The 16,788-nt window shown below is 40.3% G+C and overlaps 1 protein-coding gene across 35 annotated transcripts in view; it reads right to left on the bottom strand.

Moving 5' to 3' along the window:
* The window catches only part of C2CD5 (C2 calcium dependent domain containing 5), a 96,396-nt gene that overhangs the window by 28,454 nt on the left and 51,154 nt on the right, over positions 1-16,788 (bottom strand). For 9 of the 35 annotated variants that reach the window (XM_035128233.3, XM_088676984.1, XM_088676992.1 and 6 more), the window contains 6 exons: positions 9,293-9,407; positions 7,054-7,242; positions 4,612-4,803; positions 3,707-3,893; positions 1,451-1,615; positions 382-519 (listed from right to left, as the gene is read on the bottom strand). In XM_035128233.3, coding sequence (XP_034984124.2) covers positions 382-519; positions 1,451-1,615; positions 3,707-3,893; positions 4,612-4,803; positions 7,054-7,242; positions 9,293-9,407 — 986 coding nt within the window. Of the gene's footprint in view, positions 1-381; positions 520-1,450; positions 1,616-3,706; positions 3,894-4,611; positions 4,804-7,053; positions 7,243-9,292; positions 9,408-14,181; positions 14,212-16,788 lie in introns of all 35 variants that reach the window. The other 26 variants (XM_035128242.3, XM_060279185.2, XM_060279186.2 and 23 more) reach the window with 6 other exon arrangements.

The raw sequence follows: 16,788 nt of genomic DNA, 5'->3' as shown, positions 1-16,788 counted from the left end.
CTAGTGTATTTTGGCTGATAGAGCATATCTGATATTTTGGATAGTTAAACTATAAGTTTGTCACTAAGAATTTTAGGATTGCCTTTCCTAAGGTTGTTATGTTACCATGAAAAGTTTTGAATTCCTGCAACTTTTTATTATAGAAAATCGGGCGTGTAAGGCAAACAATCTTATACTTTATGACAGTGGACACCCCCAACCTTCCCAAAAGATTATACTTCATGCAGCTGATGAAGTAGAATCTAGTTCACAGAAGCTTGCACCACAATAGATGTGTTAAGTGTTTAACAAGAAATTATTCTTTAATTAGCAACTTTGATAGTTTTATACCCTTTAAGTTCTTCAGAAGGCATGTAGAAGTCTAAACTTTACAGAACATACCTCCAAGACGAAAGCATCTTTTTTTCCATGTGACAGGTCCAATTCTGTAATTTCATCAGAACTTTCAGACTGTGATCTTAGCACCCTAGTACGCCTTGGTTCTGGAATGGGCGAACCTATAATTTCTTCAGGTGCCTCCTAAGCAGAACAATGGTATGAAAACATGTATGCATCCCTTATTTTTATTAAACCTCGCTTATTTTAAATGCCATGCCACTACACCCTTCCTCCAAAACAAAGGCAAAAAGTACAGGCACTGCCCCTTATCATCAGGGCAAAATTCAACACCTTGAAAGGTACAATCTGAAGAAGTGTTGGGTAGCATGGATCAGGTCCTAATTCATGCAACGCAGAACTTCTTCAAACTGCACCATTCGACTGCTGGTGCTTCCTCCTTTCCTTGCTTGGCAGTGGATGAAGGGGTGCATGGATTCTGCAGTCTAAGAAAAAGCACAGAGGCCAGCATCCCCTAAAGCAGAAATAATGCAGTTCAAGAGCTGAGGCAGCAATAAAGCGTTTGACTGTTTAACTGTTCCTGTTCTGAGTACCCAACTGAGAACCTAATGGATACAGCATTAGCATCTTCTTAGACTAAAGAATCCACCTACAGCTTATGCTTTCTCTACGAAATGAAGGAACATTGGGGCTCTGCAGTTTAAAAAAGTTATGTACAGAACTGAGCAGACTGTGGGTTCCGGAGGATAAGCCAAGGCAGGAAACCAGGAAACCAAGCCTAGACCTACGTTTCATAGCAGGGTTCTTTGGTCTTTTGGCCTTCCTCCTTTATAGAAGCCACCAATATAGGCTTGAGATACATCAAGGGGTGAAGGGGTGTGGGGAGGAAAGGTTCAGTTGTTCTTGCAAAACTCTTTGTACATATGCATCATAATAATAAAAAGAAATCCCCCTCCCCCAATTACAGACTCCCCCGCTTGTGCACACAGCTACCTTCTAAGTAAGTTTCTTTGCTCATGTGCACAATCCATTCTGCATTAGCTAACAGGTTATAGATTAGGTATGAACTGTGTATGACTCAGAATTGTTTGAACTGTTCCATAACCTTGCTTACTGGAGGGTTAATGTCATAAAGCTCCTTATTTTTGGCTATTGTATCATTTATCTTCTTCTGCATGTGCGAAATATGTTGTTCATAAGTGGCGTCATTCGGCGTCTTCCCAGCAATTTGAATCCCACCTGGAGATGGTAAAGCAGTCAGGTATACACCTGTGGCAGACTTTAAAGAATGAGATAAAAAATAATAATGAAGTGCAATATATATTCATGCTTTTTTATATATATAAATGCTTTATAAGCATGCATTTCACACTATTTGTTACATGTCCACTATTTAAACTTGAATCTCACAATCACGAATTTTCTAGTAATGTTATACTATTAGAATAACTTCTGGAAGCTTTCCATACTAAACCCATTTGGCAGAACATGTAATCCATTCAGCTTTTTAAAAAGATTAGCAACACAAAAATTCATACACTGTTACAGATATCACCTTCATTGTTCATACTTACAATTTTACAAAGACTGCCATAAGCTGGATCCTGCAAGAGTCTAGAATGCCCTAGGTCTTATATCATCTTTTTGTTTTATATACAAAATACAATAGATAACACAGAAGCTGCAGACACAGCATCTTAAGAACTTAACAAGGAGGCATCCCATCTTGAACCACAATGAGATTTATTCTGCCAGTAGCCTTCAAGGAACTTCCCTAAATGCCGAATCTCAAAATCTCTGTTTTCATTAGAAAACTATGGAGAAGTAAACTGCTGGATCATAGTTCTCAGGGGCGTGAACGCCCGTGCATCAACAGTTCGACTTAGGAGCACACCTCCCAAGCACACAAATGCTCTTTAGAATGGGTGAAGAGAACTCAGGAATGCTCCATTCCTGGCTGCAAGACTGTTTCTACCAACAATTATTTAAGAACTGCTGGATCAGGCCAAAAAGCCCACCTAGTCCACTCCTGTTATCACAATGGCCAATCAGATGTCTATGGGAGGCCTGCAAGCAGGATTTGAGGACAACAGCTCTCTCCCTACATGTGATTCTCATTAACTGGTATTCAGGGGCACACTACTTTCCATATCAGGCATTAGAACATAGCAACAGGAACACAGTTCTCTAGAGTGCAGCTGATGCTATTGAACATATACTGACGGATGGAGGAGCTGAAATATAGGAAAGATGCTGCAAAGGAAAGGAAGGTGATTTGGGGGGGGGGACCAGAGTTTTGAGCATGAGACTGGAGTCTGTGGGAAATGCAGAAAACGACTGCCTCTTTTAAGTAATGGCCTTCATGTCTGATTGAAGAGAGCCACAGTTGTGCCACCTGCTGATTCTGCCAGCTGCCAATGGCTATTTTCCAGGTTCTCTATAGTCTTGAAAAACTTTAAGTCCATTGAAGTCTGCCGTTCCCAAATCTATAATCTTCCCTCATCCCCCGAAATACATTTAATCAACTAACTACATCTCTTAAATACTACTTTCTCTTTTTGGTGTCATCATTTATTTATAATACGGTAGGTACTTTTTATACTGCCCTTCAATCATATTCCATGGCAGTTTAGAAGAAAGACTAAATGGTGCATAATCAAAAAAGCATCACAACTAAGACTAGATTGTACTGTCCATTTAATTGTGCATTTACCATGCATGGAAAAAAATGAGGCATTCCAGGTGGCTGCTCACCAACTGTGGTTAAAGCATGGAAGACCAGCTGGCTGCCTGTAGGCCAAATACACCCACCTTTTGAGTCAATTCTGTATGCTCTACTGTTAGCTTGACCAAGTTTCAATTAAGGCACAGTAAATGCTTTTCTCATTTAATTCCAATGAAAAGAAAAACATATGCTTGCAACAAATGTAAATAGCCCATACTTTGTTTTGTTTTTTTACTTTGTTTATAACATGTGTGTAAATAGCACAATGCAAGTCCTTGCGTAGAATACTATGCCTGAATGCATGTGCTCCATAATTTTGGAATGCCTAACTGCCAAATAGTGCCAACTTGATTATAGAGCCTAGCTACTTGGTTGTGGAAGATTGCTACTTTCTAGAGAACATAATGGCTACCAGTAAGACTTCGCCTGACTATCTCAGTCAAAGTCTGATCCTCTATAATTTCTAGAAGAATTGTAAAAAAATATCCTCTTTGTACTGGCATCCAGTGACCAGGAATAAGGAGCTATGCAGATATCCTAATTTAAATAGAGGTGTTGTTTTCATGATGTGGGTTTTATTTTATTTTAACTGTTCTCCAGAAAAGGGAATAAAAGAACCCCAAAATAAATACAGGAAAAACTTACTGCCAAACCCATTAGCATTGTTTCTCCTACTGTGATCTGAATCCTCAGTCCAAAAAGAGCATTCATTCCCTTCAGTTTTAGCTTATTCATCAGCTGAGTGTGTACTTCATATTCCATAAATGGCAGCAGATTACTGATGGAAGTTGCATTTGCTTCAGCTTGTGCTTTCTTTTTCAGCCGACACAACCTATTGGGGAGGACAGTAAAACACAAAGGGTCATGTAACAAAGGGTCATGTTCAACTATGTTTTAGTTGGAGTTGTCCCATTGAAATTAATGTATATGTCTAAGCCAAGTCCATGAGCAAAACCTAGTTGAAGCCTGGTCCTACATGAAAAGTCTCTTAGCAATGGCTAAGAAGTTTAACACTATAAAATGCCCTATTCTATAAAAGCATGATTCCCGAGGCTCCCCACCCCAATCAGTGATATGCCAAGCTGGAGGTAAAATGGGTTTAAAAGATAAACTAGAAGGTCTGAACAAAAACAAAGGACTAAAAAAAAACCACCACAGTCTGACAGATGTGTTTTAAAGTTTACCAACAACAGAATTATGTGCAGCATTCTCTACTAAATATGCAAATTTTAAAAAGGGGAAATGCAAGTTCCACCCAGAAGGAAGTATCACCAAGTTAAATGGTACCTCCTTCCTAGAAAATGTGCTTAAGCTGTAAGAAAAAAATGATGTGTCAGAAGTAACAAGTTGCTTGTCTTGACAAAAAGTGTCCAGACTAAAATTCATTTTTTTTGCCTTCCCTTTTCCAGAGTTGACCTGCTCTTGGTAAAAGGAAACTTTCAGATGCTGTTAAAGGAGCCAGCGCTACTAACATGGATAACTGTACCCTGCTCTTTAGAACAAACAGAGAGGTCAAAACAGAGATCAAAGCAAATCTGGCAGAAAGATACCTGGCTTGAATGAGACATCCTTTCCCAACCACCAGTGCATCCACAGGCAAATCTATTGTTGTGAAAAGAACATCAGGGACTTTTTGCTTCCTGCAGTTGCAGCAGTAAGTGAGGTGAGCAGGGAATGGCATGTTGAGCTCATCGTATGGTATGTGGCAAAAGCCACAACCTAGAGGTGATGTTTCCTCTAACCTAAAAAATGAGATTGTGAGACATCTAATATTACCATTCAGACACCATCTTGTTAAATATAAATATTGTATTTTACTGTGTGTGGTTTTTAAACTGACCCATACATTGTGGTGGTCAACTTTTGTTCTCTTTTTATGGTTCTTGCAAGTGATTAAGCTGGTAAACAGCCACACACCTGCCACCTGTAGTGAGTCAAACTGCCTTCAAGAGATCAGGCAGGGACGCTGTATAAAGGTTTGTTCTTACCCCTCCTACCTTTTTAAGGTATGCTTGTAAATGCAAGGCAAGGCTGGAGTACATGGGAACTAATGGTAGAATACTTGATTCTATCAATGTTAAAAGTCAAGCTTCTATAGAGTTACAGTCTTGACAAGAATTAAGAAAGCTCAGTACAACAAAAAATCCAAGTTGCATAAATGAGAGGGACAATTGCAACAGAGTAATAAGATGGACTGTTTTGATTAGAATGAGCAAATATATGGCTATGGCTTTGCCTATCCATGTCTTAACAAAAAAACCTGACTGTACCCCGAGGGCTTTTGTTTTTTGAATATAACACTCAGAGAGTTTGGGCATCTCTAGAACAGGTTGTGGCAATTTGAATTTGAGCAGAGATAGAATGCATGAGAGCAGTGAGTCAGCAAAAGGCGAAGCACCTTGGGGTGCAATTGCTCTCTTAGGGAGTCTGATGCAGGATTAGCAGTTGTGATGCCTCCTCATGGAGTCTGTTTTGCTTGTTCTATACTCTGCCCGTATCTTTTTAAATAAAACTCATTATGGCAAGAACACCCAAAGTCATTTTCCTGATCCAAAGAAAACCCATAATGCTACCCCATTACTTCTTACCTCTTGGGGAAATAGGGAGCACCTAACAGTGTGTAGTGCCTCGTGTTTCTGACAGCTGCAGCGTAATCTGAACATGGAAAGCTACTGTTTGCAAATCTCAAAATATTCTGCACTGAATATTTCATAGAAAGGTGGGGTATATGTTTTGGGGATAAGCAAATGAAATCACAGGACATGGTAGTTTATATTGTTATCTGCACATATAACACCTTATCCCTCTTCTTTATTTTAAAACTACCACACATCTTTGCTGTACCTTGCACTGATAGGATTTTTCAGCTGAGCAAGTGGACCAATTTAATGCTTTTGGCATAAAAAAAATGATTCTGATAACACAATTTGCATATCAAAGCTTCATCATAAAAACAACTGGGTACAACCCAAGCAGCAAAAGTTAGACGTAAAACACCTTCCCTTTAGAAGCACTGAAACAAACTCATCTTGTCTAATGTAAGTGATGGATTGTATAAACAACAGCTTTAAAATAAAATTTAACAAGAACATCTCCTGCAACAGATCCCACTGAAAAGAGCAGCATATACACATATTATATTCAAAAAGTGGTGCTTACCATCTTTGTATTTATTTGATACTCTTTTATATACTGGGGGAGGGATAACAATATATACTATTTTATGAGGGCACAGAGGGGAAATGGTTAGGTGCAGACATAATGCTATTGATCCCTAATGATGAACTGGGTTAAGACATACTTTATTTAAGTAAAAGTTTAATCCACTAATATTTGCAAGGCAAGATGAAGAAACAAGGGGGAAGGGGAATGTACAAAGATGCAATGATGTAACGACAGGTATACATTACAGTATTTTATAGGTCTGCAGGGAGAATACTGGCCTCTGGGAGAAAGTGGGAGGTGCCTTCTAGTCTAACTCCAAGCCAAAACTTTTGATCAAAACAGCCTGCTTCCTACTGGATAGTGTGGAGAGCCCCTGTGTCTTGAACCACTAGATGGTGCCAAGTTGAAGAATGAGTTGTGCTTCAATACCATCAACTCTAGCCGATTTCCTCAGGCTTAATACCTCTAACATTTCATGAACTTTAGTTGACATTTTTAAAGAGTTCAATTTACTCACGCCCATTCAAAAGAGAGGAAAATTGCCATATGATACATTTTTCATCAAGCTTATGCAGTGAAACAAACCACAGGGGGTCACTTGTATGCAGTGTGCTATGAGAAGCAGAATACGAAGGAGTGGCAAAGAGGAAGAAAAGATTTGCATTATGTGGTTAGTAGTCAAATGTGTTACCTTGCTGAGGCTGTTAGAAATTTGAAAACAATAAGGCTAGAGATTTGGTGCAGAGCTCCACAACTTCTGTTGTTGTTAGTGAAAAATCAGTAAAGTGGTTGGCCCCGCATCCTGTACTGTAACACTGGTAACCTACCCTAATAGAGAAGAACTATCCTGGTTTTGAGGAAAAAAATCAACCTCTCCCTTCTCTGACCCTATGGAAAAGTAGCCAGGCTGCCATGACAACCTTTGTTCCAAACAGACTTCCGCGCTGCCATCCTGGAGAAACCTAGGGTTCAGTACAGCTGCCGTGCCAGATGCAGACAAAATACAGACCTCTTCACTACAGAAAAGAAAAGAAGATGGTAAAGCCACATTTTTTATTATTATATGCATTTTAGGCATCCTATTTAGTAAAAGTCAAAACAAAAATTATGATACCAATTCAGATCAAACCCTTTTGGAGCTGTTTGGCCATGGTGAAAAATATAGTTACAGCATTCAGGAAAGGTGAGGCAGCCCTCTGCAGCCAGCAGGACTGCACTCTCTTCTCATCAACAGATGATGAAGATGATGTCAATCCCACCCACCCAATCCAAGTTGGCCCGTAGGGGAGATAAAGATCAGACCCACTGGGCCAAAAAGGTTCCCCACTTCTGTTGTACAAATATACACTAGAACTGTTGCTGGCATATTTTCCCAAACAAGTTTAATGATTGAATTTTACTGCTGTGAAGTTTAGAGATAGTTGGCCACCCAGAAAACCTTATATCTGCCCCCTTCCAGTTATATCATGTATGGCCTCTGGATTGTGGATGCACAAGTAGCATAAGCACTGTTTGGGCAGCATCATGAGTGATCAGGAATACATCTTCCCTACCATGCCCATACTATTTATATACTTTTCTGGGTGTTTAATTCCCCCCCCCCGGGCCAATATTTAGAGACTGCATGTTCCCCAGCTACAGCTGCTACACTGAAGTAGAAGAGAGTCCCTTTAGCTCTTTAAAGAACATTAAAAAATGAGGCAAATAAAAGCAAAAGAACTTATCAGAAAATTTCACAGGCCTTTCCTTTGAAACAATTGGGAGAGGGAGAGAAGTTGTGCATTCTTTTCAGAGCTACTGTCTTGCTTATTTCAATTTCCAGTGATTGACAGCACAAACCCTACAGAGCTCTAAACACAGCATTTCCCAAACTATATATCCTATGTTCTGCAAACTGGATAGCACTGTGAAAATCTTGTAAACAATCAAGGAAGGAAAAGAACTATGACTGAGGCATACTTTATATGATGGGCAGAATATGCCCTCATACAACTTTCATATTTCAAAAGGAAGACATTTCTTTCCAAGCAGGATTGATCAAAGAATGATCTGGGGACAAGAGAACACATAAAATCCTCCCATAGGTTGTGAAGCCTAAGCAAGGCTGCACTATAAATAAAAGGTAAAGTACCCCTGACAGTTAAGTCCAGTCGCAGACGACTATGGGGTTGCAGCGCTCATCTTGCTTTACTGGCTGAGGGAGCCGGTGTTTGTCCGAATACAGTTTTTCCGGGTCATGTGGCCAGCATGACTAAGCTGCTTCTGGTGCAACAGAACACCGAAATCAGAGCAGTGCACGAAAACGTTGTTTACCTTCCCGCCGGAGCGGTACCTATCAATCTACTTGCACTTTTTTGGCATGCTTTCGAACTGCTAGGTTGGCAGGAGCTGGGACAGAGCAACGGGAGCTCACCCCGTTGTGCGGATTCGAACCTCCAACCTTCCGATTGGCAAGCCCAAGAGGCTCAATGGTTTAGACCACAGCACCACCCGCATCCCTAGGGTGCACTATGTTTTCCTGTAAATACAAGGATCTAATTAATTGTTCTGCTCCATCTACAAGAAACAGCAGCCAATACTAGAGTAATGGAAGCTTCCTACAGTGCTGTCGCTATGTTTATTTTTTCAATTATTCAATTAATTTATAGACCAATGAATATTGTTTTCAAAAATCTGATTTCCAAAGTAAAAAACGTACAACTGCAAGGTTTAGATTAAAAATAACAACACAAAAAGACATCATCACTGAAAAGAATCCAGAACCAGAATATGGAAACAAAATACTAAGCAGTGCAATATAAAAAAACAACAGTCAGGAAATGCCTGAACAAGTAGGTTTTTAACAGGCATCTGAAACACATCACAGTGATGCATCTTTGGCATGCGCCAGGAAGGGTGTCCCCACCTCTCTGCCTGTTTTCTGCACCATTGTCTGAAGCATTCTTGCTGCCTGTCTCAGCTTTGCCTACACACTGCTTCCTGCAATAATTTCTTCGCCTTCCACACATGCTGCTTGTATGATTCAGGACTCATTTCAAAAGCATTACAAAAATATAAGTGATTTACCAAATGCTAGTTGATTCACTGTAGCCCACTACAGCATGACACCCCAGTGCCTTTGCATGGGATTTTATTTCTTGTCGTATTTCAGCCCACCATGCATCTCGTGTCTCTGGGTCATCTGAAAGATAAAGCAAAAATCAGTCACTGTTCTGCACTAACACAAGCATGTAAAACTCTGTGGCTAAAGATAAAGAATAATTTAGCTTTCAAGCTGTCACAAGAGCCTGACAACTTTGTTTTTGCTTCCTATCAGCCTATCTCTATACTGATTAGGTAACCTTGCTTATTCCTTTGTAGTGCTGATTTCATGAACAGAAACCTTGTTGATTCACTTGACTTCTTTCATTCTTAGAAAAACACAAGATTTTATGGATTTACTTTGTCCAACATTGTCTGCACAGGGGAACATTGTGGCTATGAACTACACTCATTTCCTATCTAACATTATGTGTGCGTATTTATTTCTTGACTAAAATAGAGCAGTAGCCACTGTTAACGACTTTCGTAGTCACCAAATCTCAATGTTAAAGAGATCATACTCATTGTGGTTTCCTCCCTCTCTGGGCATCACTTTCAAAAACTCCATAGTCAATCAAGAAAAGTGGAGCTTAACACTTGTTGTTTGTGTATAGAAGCCCCCATTGCTATATAGAATTCTCCATCAATGGTGTTTTGTTTTGTTTTTCGAATGCACCCTGAGAGCAAAAATCATAAAACTTTTGTGTCAGTCTTCTACAACTCCATATTCCAGGTAGTCCTCACTCAGCCTCTGGTCATAGTTGGTTGCCACCTTCTTGCCCATTAGGGCAAAATAAGGACCTCACTTCTGGTCCTTAACTATGACAATGTGTAAATTGCCATGTTTAGGCCTTCCTTTCTTAACAGTGGAAGAGGGAAATCAATGTTTTTACTCTTATAGTTTTTGTCTTATAGACATCTGGAATGGCCGAGGGGAGAGAACATGCACATAGGATCAGGGGTCAAAATGATCCTGCACAAAGCTGCTTATAATTTTAGTTGTTGGCCATAGCTGCAGATGCTTAGCCCAGAAATCTTTCTGTCCACCAGAAAGGAGCATAGAGGATGAAATGTTCTGTCTATTTTCATAATAATCAGTAATTCAGCTTCTACCAACATCACAGAGGGGACCAAGGGTCAATAGTACCCCCACAGCTTTACTAAGCCACTTTATAACCCTGAATTGTTTAACCCCACCCCTCAATGAGAACTTTTCTTGTGAAAAAGCAAAACCATTTTTGTATCATACCGTGTTTCCCCCTTTTTAAGACGTAGCCATAATATAAGACATAGCAGGATTTCTAAGCAGTTGCGCGATATAAGCCATAACCCGAAAATAAGACATAGTGATAGACCCTTCCCCCCTCCCGCCAGCCAACTCCCCCCCATAAAAATCTCTCCCCATTTTACTGTCGCTCCAAAGACACGTATTTCTTTTAAAAGCTTGTAAAAATGCACCGTAGAGCCGTTCCTGCAGCCTCGTGATTCCCCCTCCCGTTTCTGTAAGCATTTTTTAAAATACCTGTAAAAGGATTCCAAAATATATTTTTTTTAGCTAGGCTGTGTGAGCTCTGCTTGCTTGGTGAAGAGGAGAAAAGTGGCATTTGCGGAGGGGAGAAGATGAAAGCACGAGGGAAAAAAGAGGGGCGATTGAAGACGCTGCCTTCCCCTTTAGGGAGAGACTCTGTGTGCGCGTCTCTCTCTCCCCCCCCCCCGCCTCTCTCTCTCTCTCTCTCACACACACACACAGCCCACCTCTCGCTTCCCCCCACCTTTCCCCCTTTTAATAGCCTTTTAAAAAGTGAGGATTCTTTTTTCTTTCTATTGCTTGTCTGTAGAGCTTCCCCTTTAAGGATTTGTACCGGTACCGGGATCGCTGCCGGTGGCGCAGTCCTTGCCTTGGGGATTAAGGACTTTCCCCTTCTCGCTGTTTAGGAGCTGCTAAACACTGCCCTACACCCTACACAAAAGTTAACATTTTGTGGGTAAGAGAAACACAGACGGGTTGTTAGGACCAGCAGATTATCTCACCCGGCTTTCTGCTGGCTCAATTGCTACTTAATTGCTACCATTTACCATCTTAATTGCTGCTCAGCTGGCTTCTTTGTTTTCTGCAGTATCTCAGCCGGTAGCCTCTTTGCTATCAGTGCTACAAAGTGCTACATTGTTGGAACTTTCGCTCTTAAGTCTTGGGCAGTTGGCTGGCTGGTAGAGATCCTTATTTGCTTTAGTATAGGCTACTGCTACGACTGCATCACACAGATAGATTCCATTATACTGTACTGGTTTAAATTTAAGAAGCTCCAGTGTAGCAGATTGCTATTAAGTGAGTCCCCACCTGGGAGGGGAGAGAGAGAGAGCAGCCCTTCGGAGGAGCTCCTTCCCTCCCTCACGAACATCCCAGGGCCGGGGAGAGAGGGCTGGGCCAGCGATGCACACACCTCCCTTCCCTCAGACTCCCTCTCATGGAGCTTGGTGGTGGCTGTTGCCCGTCATTTTCTTTCAGTCAAGAGTCCTGCCCCGCAGGGAGACAGGGAGCAAGAGGGGCACTGCTCCTGATGTAATAAAAATACCGGTAAGACATTCCCTGAAAATAAGCCACCCAGTGTTTTTTTGAGGAAAAAAAGTTATAAGACGGTGTCTTAAAATGTGGGAAAGACGGTAGCTATTTTTTGTGCAAACTAAATAACCTAGTTTTTGGGGTCACTGAGATCCCAACTGCAAGCAACCAGTACCCTCACTTCTGTAGGTGGCAAGACAGTTCAGGACCTTTAGGTGCCCATTTTTCTCTAGACATAGAACACAGAAATGTGTTTCTGAGGGTTTCTAGGGCACAATGTCACTGGCCTCCTTCAAAAGAAAGAATTAAGTTCTCAATCTGAGGACAAGTTTCAGTGCTGAACTACAGGTGTGAGAGATAAGCTTACCCTTGTGTGTGGCCTATGGGATACATTTACTAACACTCTCACACAATATTTCATTATTACATATGATAATGTAATAACTGGTGAAACATTAGTGCCATGCAAAGAAAGATGTCCAATGAGGCAGTATATGCCATCCAAATTCACAAAGTATGGCATAAAACTCTGGCTATGTTGTAATTCCAAAACATCATGCTTATGATGCTGATATGTATATATAAGCAGGGACTGGAGAACAGTAGCCAGACAGTAGTCAGGAAACAAGCAACACAGGATTTACAGGATAATGGATGAAATATAACAATAAACAGCCAGGGGATTGGTGAGAAAAACCTGACTCCGGGTGGCTCACTGAAAAAACAAACAAACCAGAAATTCTCCCCAAGTTCCTTGCCCACAAATCCTGAAGTGTCAACAGCAACATATTTTGGCTTTCAAGAAGATTTGACACTTTTCAGTCATAGGCTAACTATGTCGCACTCTCAGATCAGAATTTTAAGGTTGAGACCATTCTGTATTGTATTAAGTTAAAGGAGGCATAGATGCCTGTGACCAGATTATTTTCATATACAGTTCCACATGCATGATTAAACTGTGGCTGACGGTGCTTAAATATATGGTGGACACTCACTGCTTATGTCTGGAAACTGAACAACCCACTGTAGTGTGAGTATCCTGAAAAATCCCCTTGTGGCTGGATCTAATTCTAAAGTTCAGCATCCTCTGCTTTAATTCTAGTAGCTAGCTTGCTTGGGGCATCTAGATGGCAGTCTCAGAACTGGTAAATCATTTGTCTGGCCTACTCTTACAAGTTGTGAAAAGTGGTGCTTTCTGCTCAGGCTGCTCAGTTATCATGCACTATGGTTACAAAGTCTGCAATACTAACCTCACTTACCTGGGAGTAAGACCTATTGAATTATTTAAAAAACCTAGGCAGTATACATGAAAAACAACATAAAACAATTATTTGTTGTTACCAGGAGTTTACCACTCATTATTACTGCACTGTTATAATGTAATTATAACAGTTGCATAAGTATATGTGTATAAATGGCACTTTTTATGTTTGAATGGTGGAATCATTTTCACACTTTACATAGTGAGGTGTTGCTAACCCCAACGATTTACGGGCAATCATAGTGTTTCATTGGGAAAGAGGTCTCAATAAAGGCATGAATTTTTATTTTTATTTTATTTGCAAATGGTCTCATGCTTGATAACTTCCACCAGGTATTTTCTTTTAATGACTTTCCTGGAGCACATCTAACCATGATATCAAATTGATACAACTTTTTTTTCTATTGAAAGAGGTTTAAACCTTTTCAAAAGCAATGTGGAATATGGCATAGTTTACAGTTAAGCCATTCTTTCGCTACCAGTCTGTTATTTTATATTGATATGACAACCAAAAAATAACCAAATGAGACACACAGCCTATTGCTGCTGCAACCAAAAAGGAAAAGGTGTCTCTTACACTAGTAAATAAAATGGCATTTATTAAATGAATCAAAAACTCAAGGTATAACATTCATTTTAAAGAACAATTTTGTTAACACTGTAACCATAAATGACACGTTTGTGAGGATGCACTGAAGGCAAACCTTGTTTTTCCAACTTGCACCCTGGTCTTAAAACAGATTTACTTGGAAGTGAGTTCCACTGATTGCAAACAGAACTTACTCACAAGCAGGGTGTTCAGAGCAAGAATCTTTAATTCATTTATTTTTTAAATGGCTTACATGTGCACCAGCAGAAATATTTGTGGAAGTTATTATGAAGCCCAACACAACCAAAACCCCAAAAGCAATTTTAATTCTCAAGAAAAATGTGTTTAAGAGCAGGACTTGCTAATTAAGAAGAAATGCATTCAGCGCAAGCACACACACACACACAAGCAAATTAACAAAACAACAAACAAAAAACAACTTACTATGTACTGTGAAAGCTTACTTATAAAGGAGAGAGGGCTTTGGGGACTCCCTTTCCATAACACAATTTCAGAAGAGGTCACCATAAAGAGAAATAAAATGAATGCATTTATGAGTTTCACTAACTCCATAATGACAATTATATCATCATACAGCCATATTTATCCTAAGTGTGGATGGCCCTGCCTTTTTAAAAAAGCATGCAGTGACTAAACTAAAAATACAAAGCATATTGCTATAAATTAGGGCTGAAAAAATTGGCAGCTCGAGTGAAATCTTGGATGGTGGTGGTGGGGCTTGGCTCAAGGCCTCCTACAAAATGGAAAGCTAGCAGCTAACCATGTAAGACAGTGGGGAACCTGCAGTCCCCTAGGTGTTTCTGAACTCCAGTTCCCTGCAGCCCCTCAACCACCACTGATTCTCCATCATGGAGAATAAGAGTTGTAGTGCAGGAACACTTGGAGGGTTCGCCAGTTCTCACGTAACGTGTAGGCCTTCTCAAAAGCCCTAACTATCTAAGGCTCTAATGAATAAAATAGGTAGACCTTGTTCATAGTGTAAAAGTTTGAGAATAAAGCTTGTCAATTCTCAAATGGGCATGCCTTCTAAGAGCATAAGGATATCTTGTAATGAATCAAGATACAGTCGTACCTTGGAAGTCCAATAGAATCCCATTCCGGAAGTCCATTCGACTTCCAAAATGTTTGGAAACCAAGGCACAGCTTCCATTTTGCTGCAGGAAGCTACTGCAGCCAATCGGAAGCAGCATCAGATGTTTGGGTTCCAAAGAACGTTTGCAAACTGGAACACTCACTTCCAGGTTTGCGGCGTTCCAAGAGCCAAAACGTTCAACTCACAAGGCATTCAGGATCCAAGGTACGACTGTAGTTTACTTCCAGACAGGGCTGACCCAAGACATTTTGCTGCCTGAGGCAAAGGACAAGATGGTACTCCATACACTCCATGTATAGAAGCTGACCAGAATGGAAGCTGGATATTACTTTAACACTGGAGGCAGAATAGCATTCTCCATTACACCTGAGGGAAGTCAGCCAGCTTGGAAGCATGGAACACATAGCTGTGTCCTCTGGCTCCTCATTGCCGCTCATCAGCATCTACTTCGTAAGATGGCTGCCTCATTCTGTCTAATGTTAAGGCCATCCCTGGGTCCAGACAACAACCTGCTTAACCCTTACCACACTGAGAAGAAGCCAGGACTAGGTGGGAACCAAAAGCTAGATGTTTCAGAAGAAATATTTGTCCACCGTTTAAAGATATGACTCTTTAAACTATTTAATCTGCATCTTAAACACCCACGCTGGTGTACATGCTATAGTTAATATCTCTAACAATACTGGTGTTATATCACTGCCATTCTGTGGCACTGTGTTGGTAAAGCAAAAATGCATTTGCTGGCATAGTGAGATCAGTCCATCAGCTACTAAAAAGTGTAGAAGTAATCATATATCTGTAACTCCTGTTTTTATCTCCCAGAATGAAATTTGGACCATATACTTAAACCTAGCATTCTATTAATTTCTATAAGTCTCTGCCATAGTGGATCACAGGCAGGCAAACAGATTTACAAGGTGCACCCACTTCTTTGGCATTCATCTGTTTCCATTCCTTTCCTATTCTCCGGTCAAGGGCAGACTTTAGACTCTATCCAGACATCAGAGCCCAAGGATCAGTTATTCAAGTGGGTGGGGTCTTTTTAGGACAAAAACTAAACCAGGCCAGACTCCTACAATGGAAAGTAAATAGCTCATTCAAATGCCTTTCTAGGCACGAATGGAGTCTGATGGGGAAAATGTTGGTCTAACCTTACACAGCTTTTCCTAAGTTATACAATGATCCATGGTAAGAAAACATTAAGATAATTACTCTCAAAATCTAAGTGTCATCACTCTTTTGTGTTGGAACCATGTCTCAACATATATAACATATGTAGTTACTGATAGTATTGCTTAACCTTCTAAATAATTAAGTTTGAATGAAAGTTCAGAAAAGCAGGTCAGAGAAGGTGAGACAAGAAAGAGGGAGGGTGGGGAAGATAACAAGGCAAGCAAAAAAATAAAAACGCAAGCAAATATATGAAATTTGCAAACATGGCTAAAAAGGACAGAGTGGTAAAAAAAGAAATGCTCAAAAGAAAGAGGCAGAAACACTGTCAAAGGATCCATAGACTCATCCTGTTTCTTTCTGCTAACAAGTGGGATTCTGCAGCTCACAGAGTTTAAAAACAAGTTATGTCCTATTCCTGCTACCTTTACTGTGATAAATCCTGATGAGCTCCATTCATGTGTGTTATTTGATTGTAGTATCTTCACAATAGTGAACACTTGTTCACTGTAAATGTTTGACTAGCACCAGTTACTGAAAGGTCACTGAGTTAAAACCACTCAATGGCTAAAAACCAGACCTAAAAATGCAAAGTACATTGTGAGATCATGGTTAAACACCATGTGGTATACTGTCACGTGGAATCCAATAACAAATGGCCAAACCAATGTTTTTTTCCCAAAAGCAAACTAGCTTTTTAGCAGAGAAGAACTACGAGGATCACTTAACACGTAGTGTATGGGAGCAGGACCAGCTCCACTGTGTCCAGAAAACCACATGCCAAACT

This window comes from Zootoca vivipara, chromosome 9, assembly GCF_965207765.1.
Source record: "Zootoca vivipara chromosome 9, rZooViv2.hap1.1, whole genome shotgun sequence".
Taxonomy (NCBI): domain Eukaryota; kingdom Metazoa; phylum Chordata; class Lepidosauria; order Squamata; family Lacertidae; genus Zootoca; species Zootoca vivipara.
The sequence above is the reverse complement of the archived record's forward strand: the minus strand, read 5'-3'. Positions and strand labels throughout refer to the sequence as shown.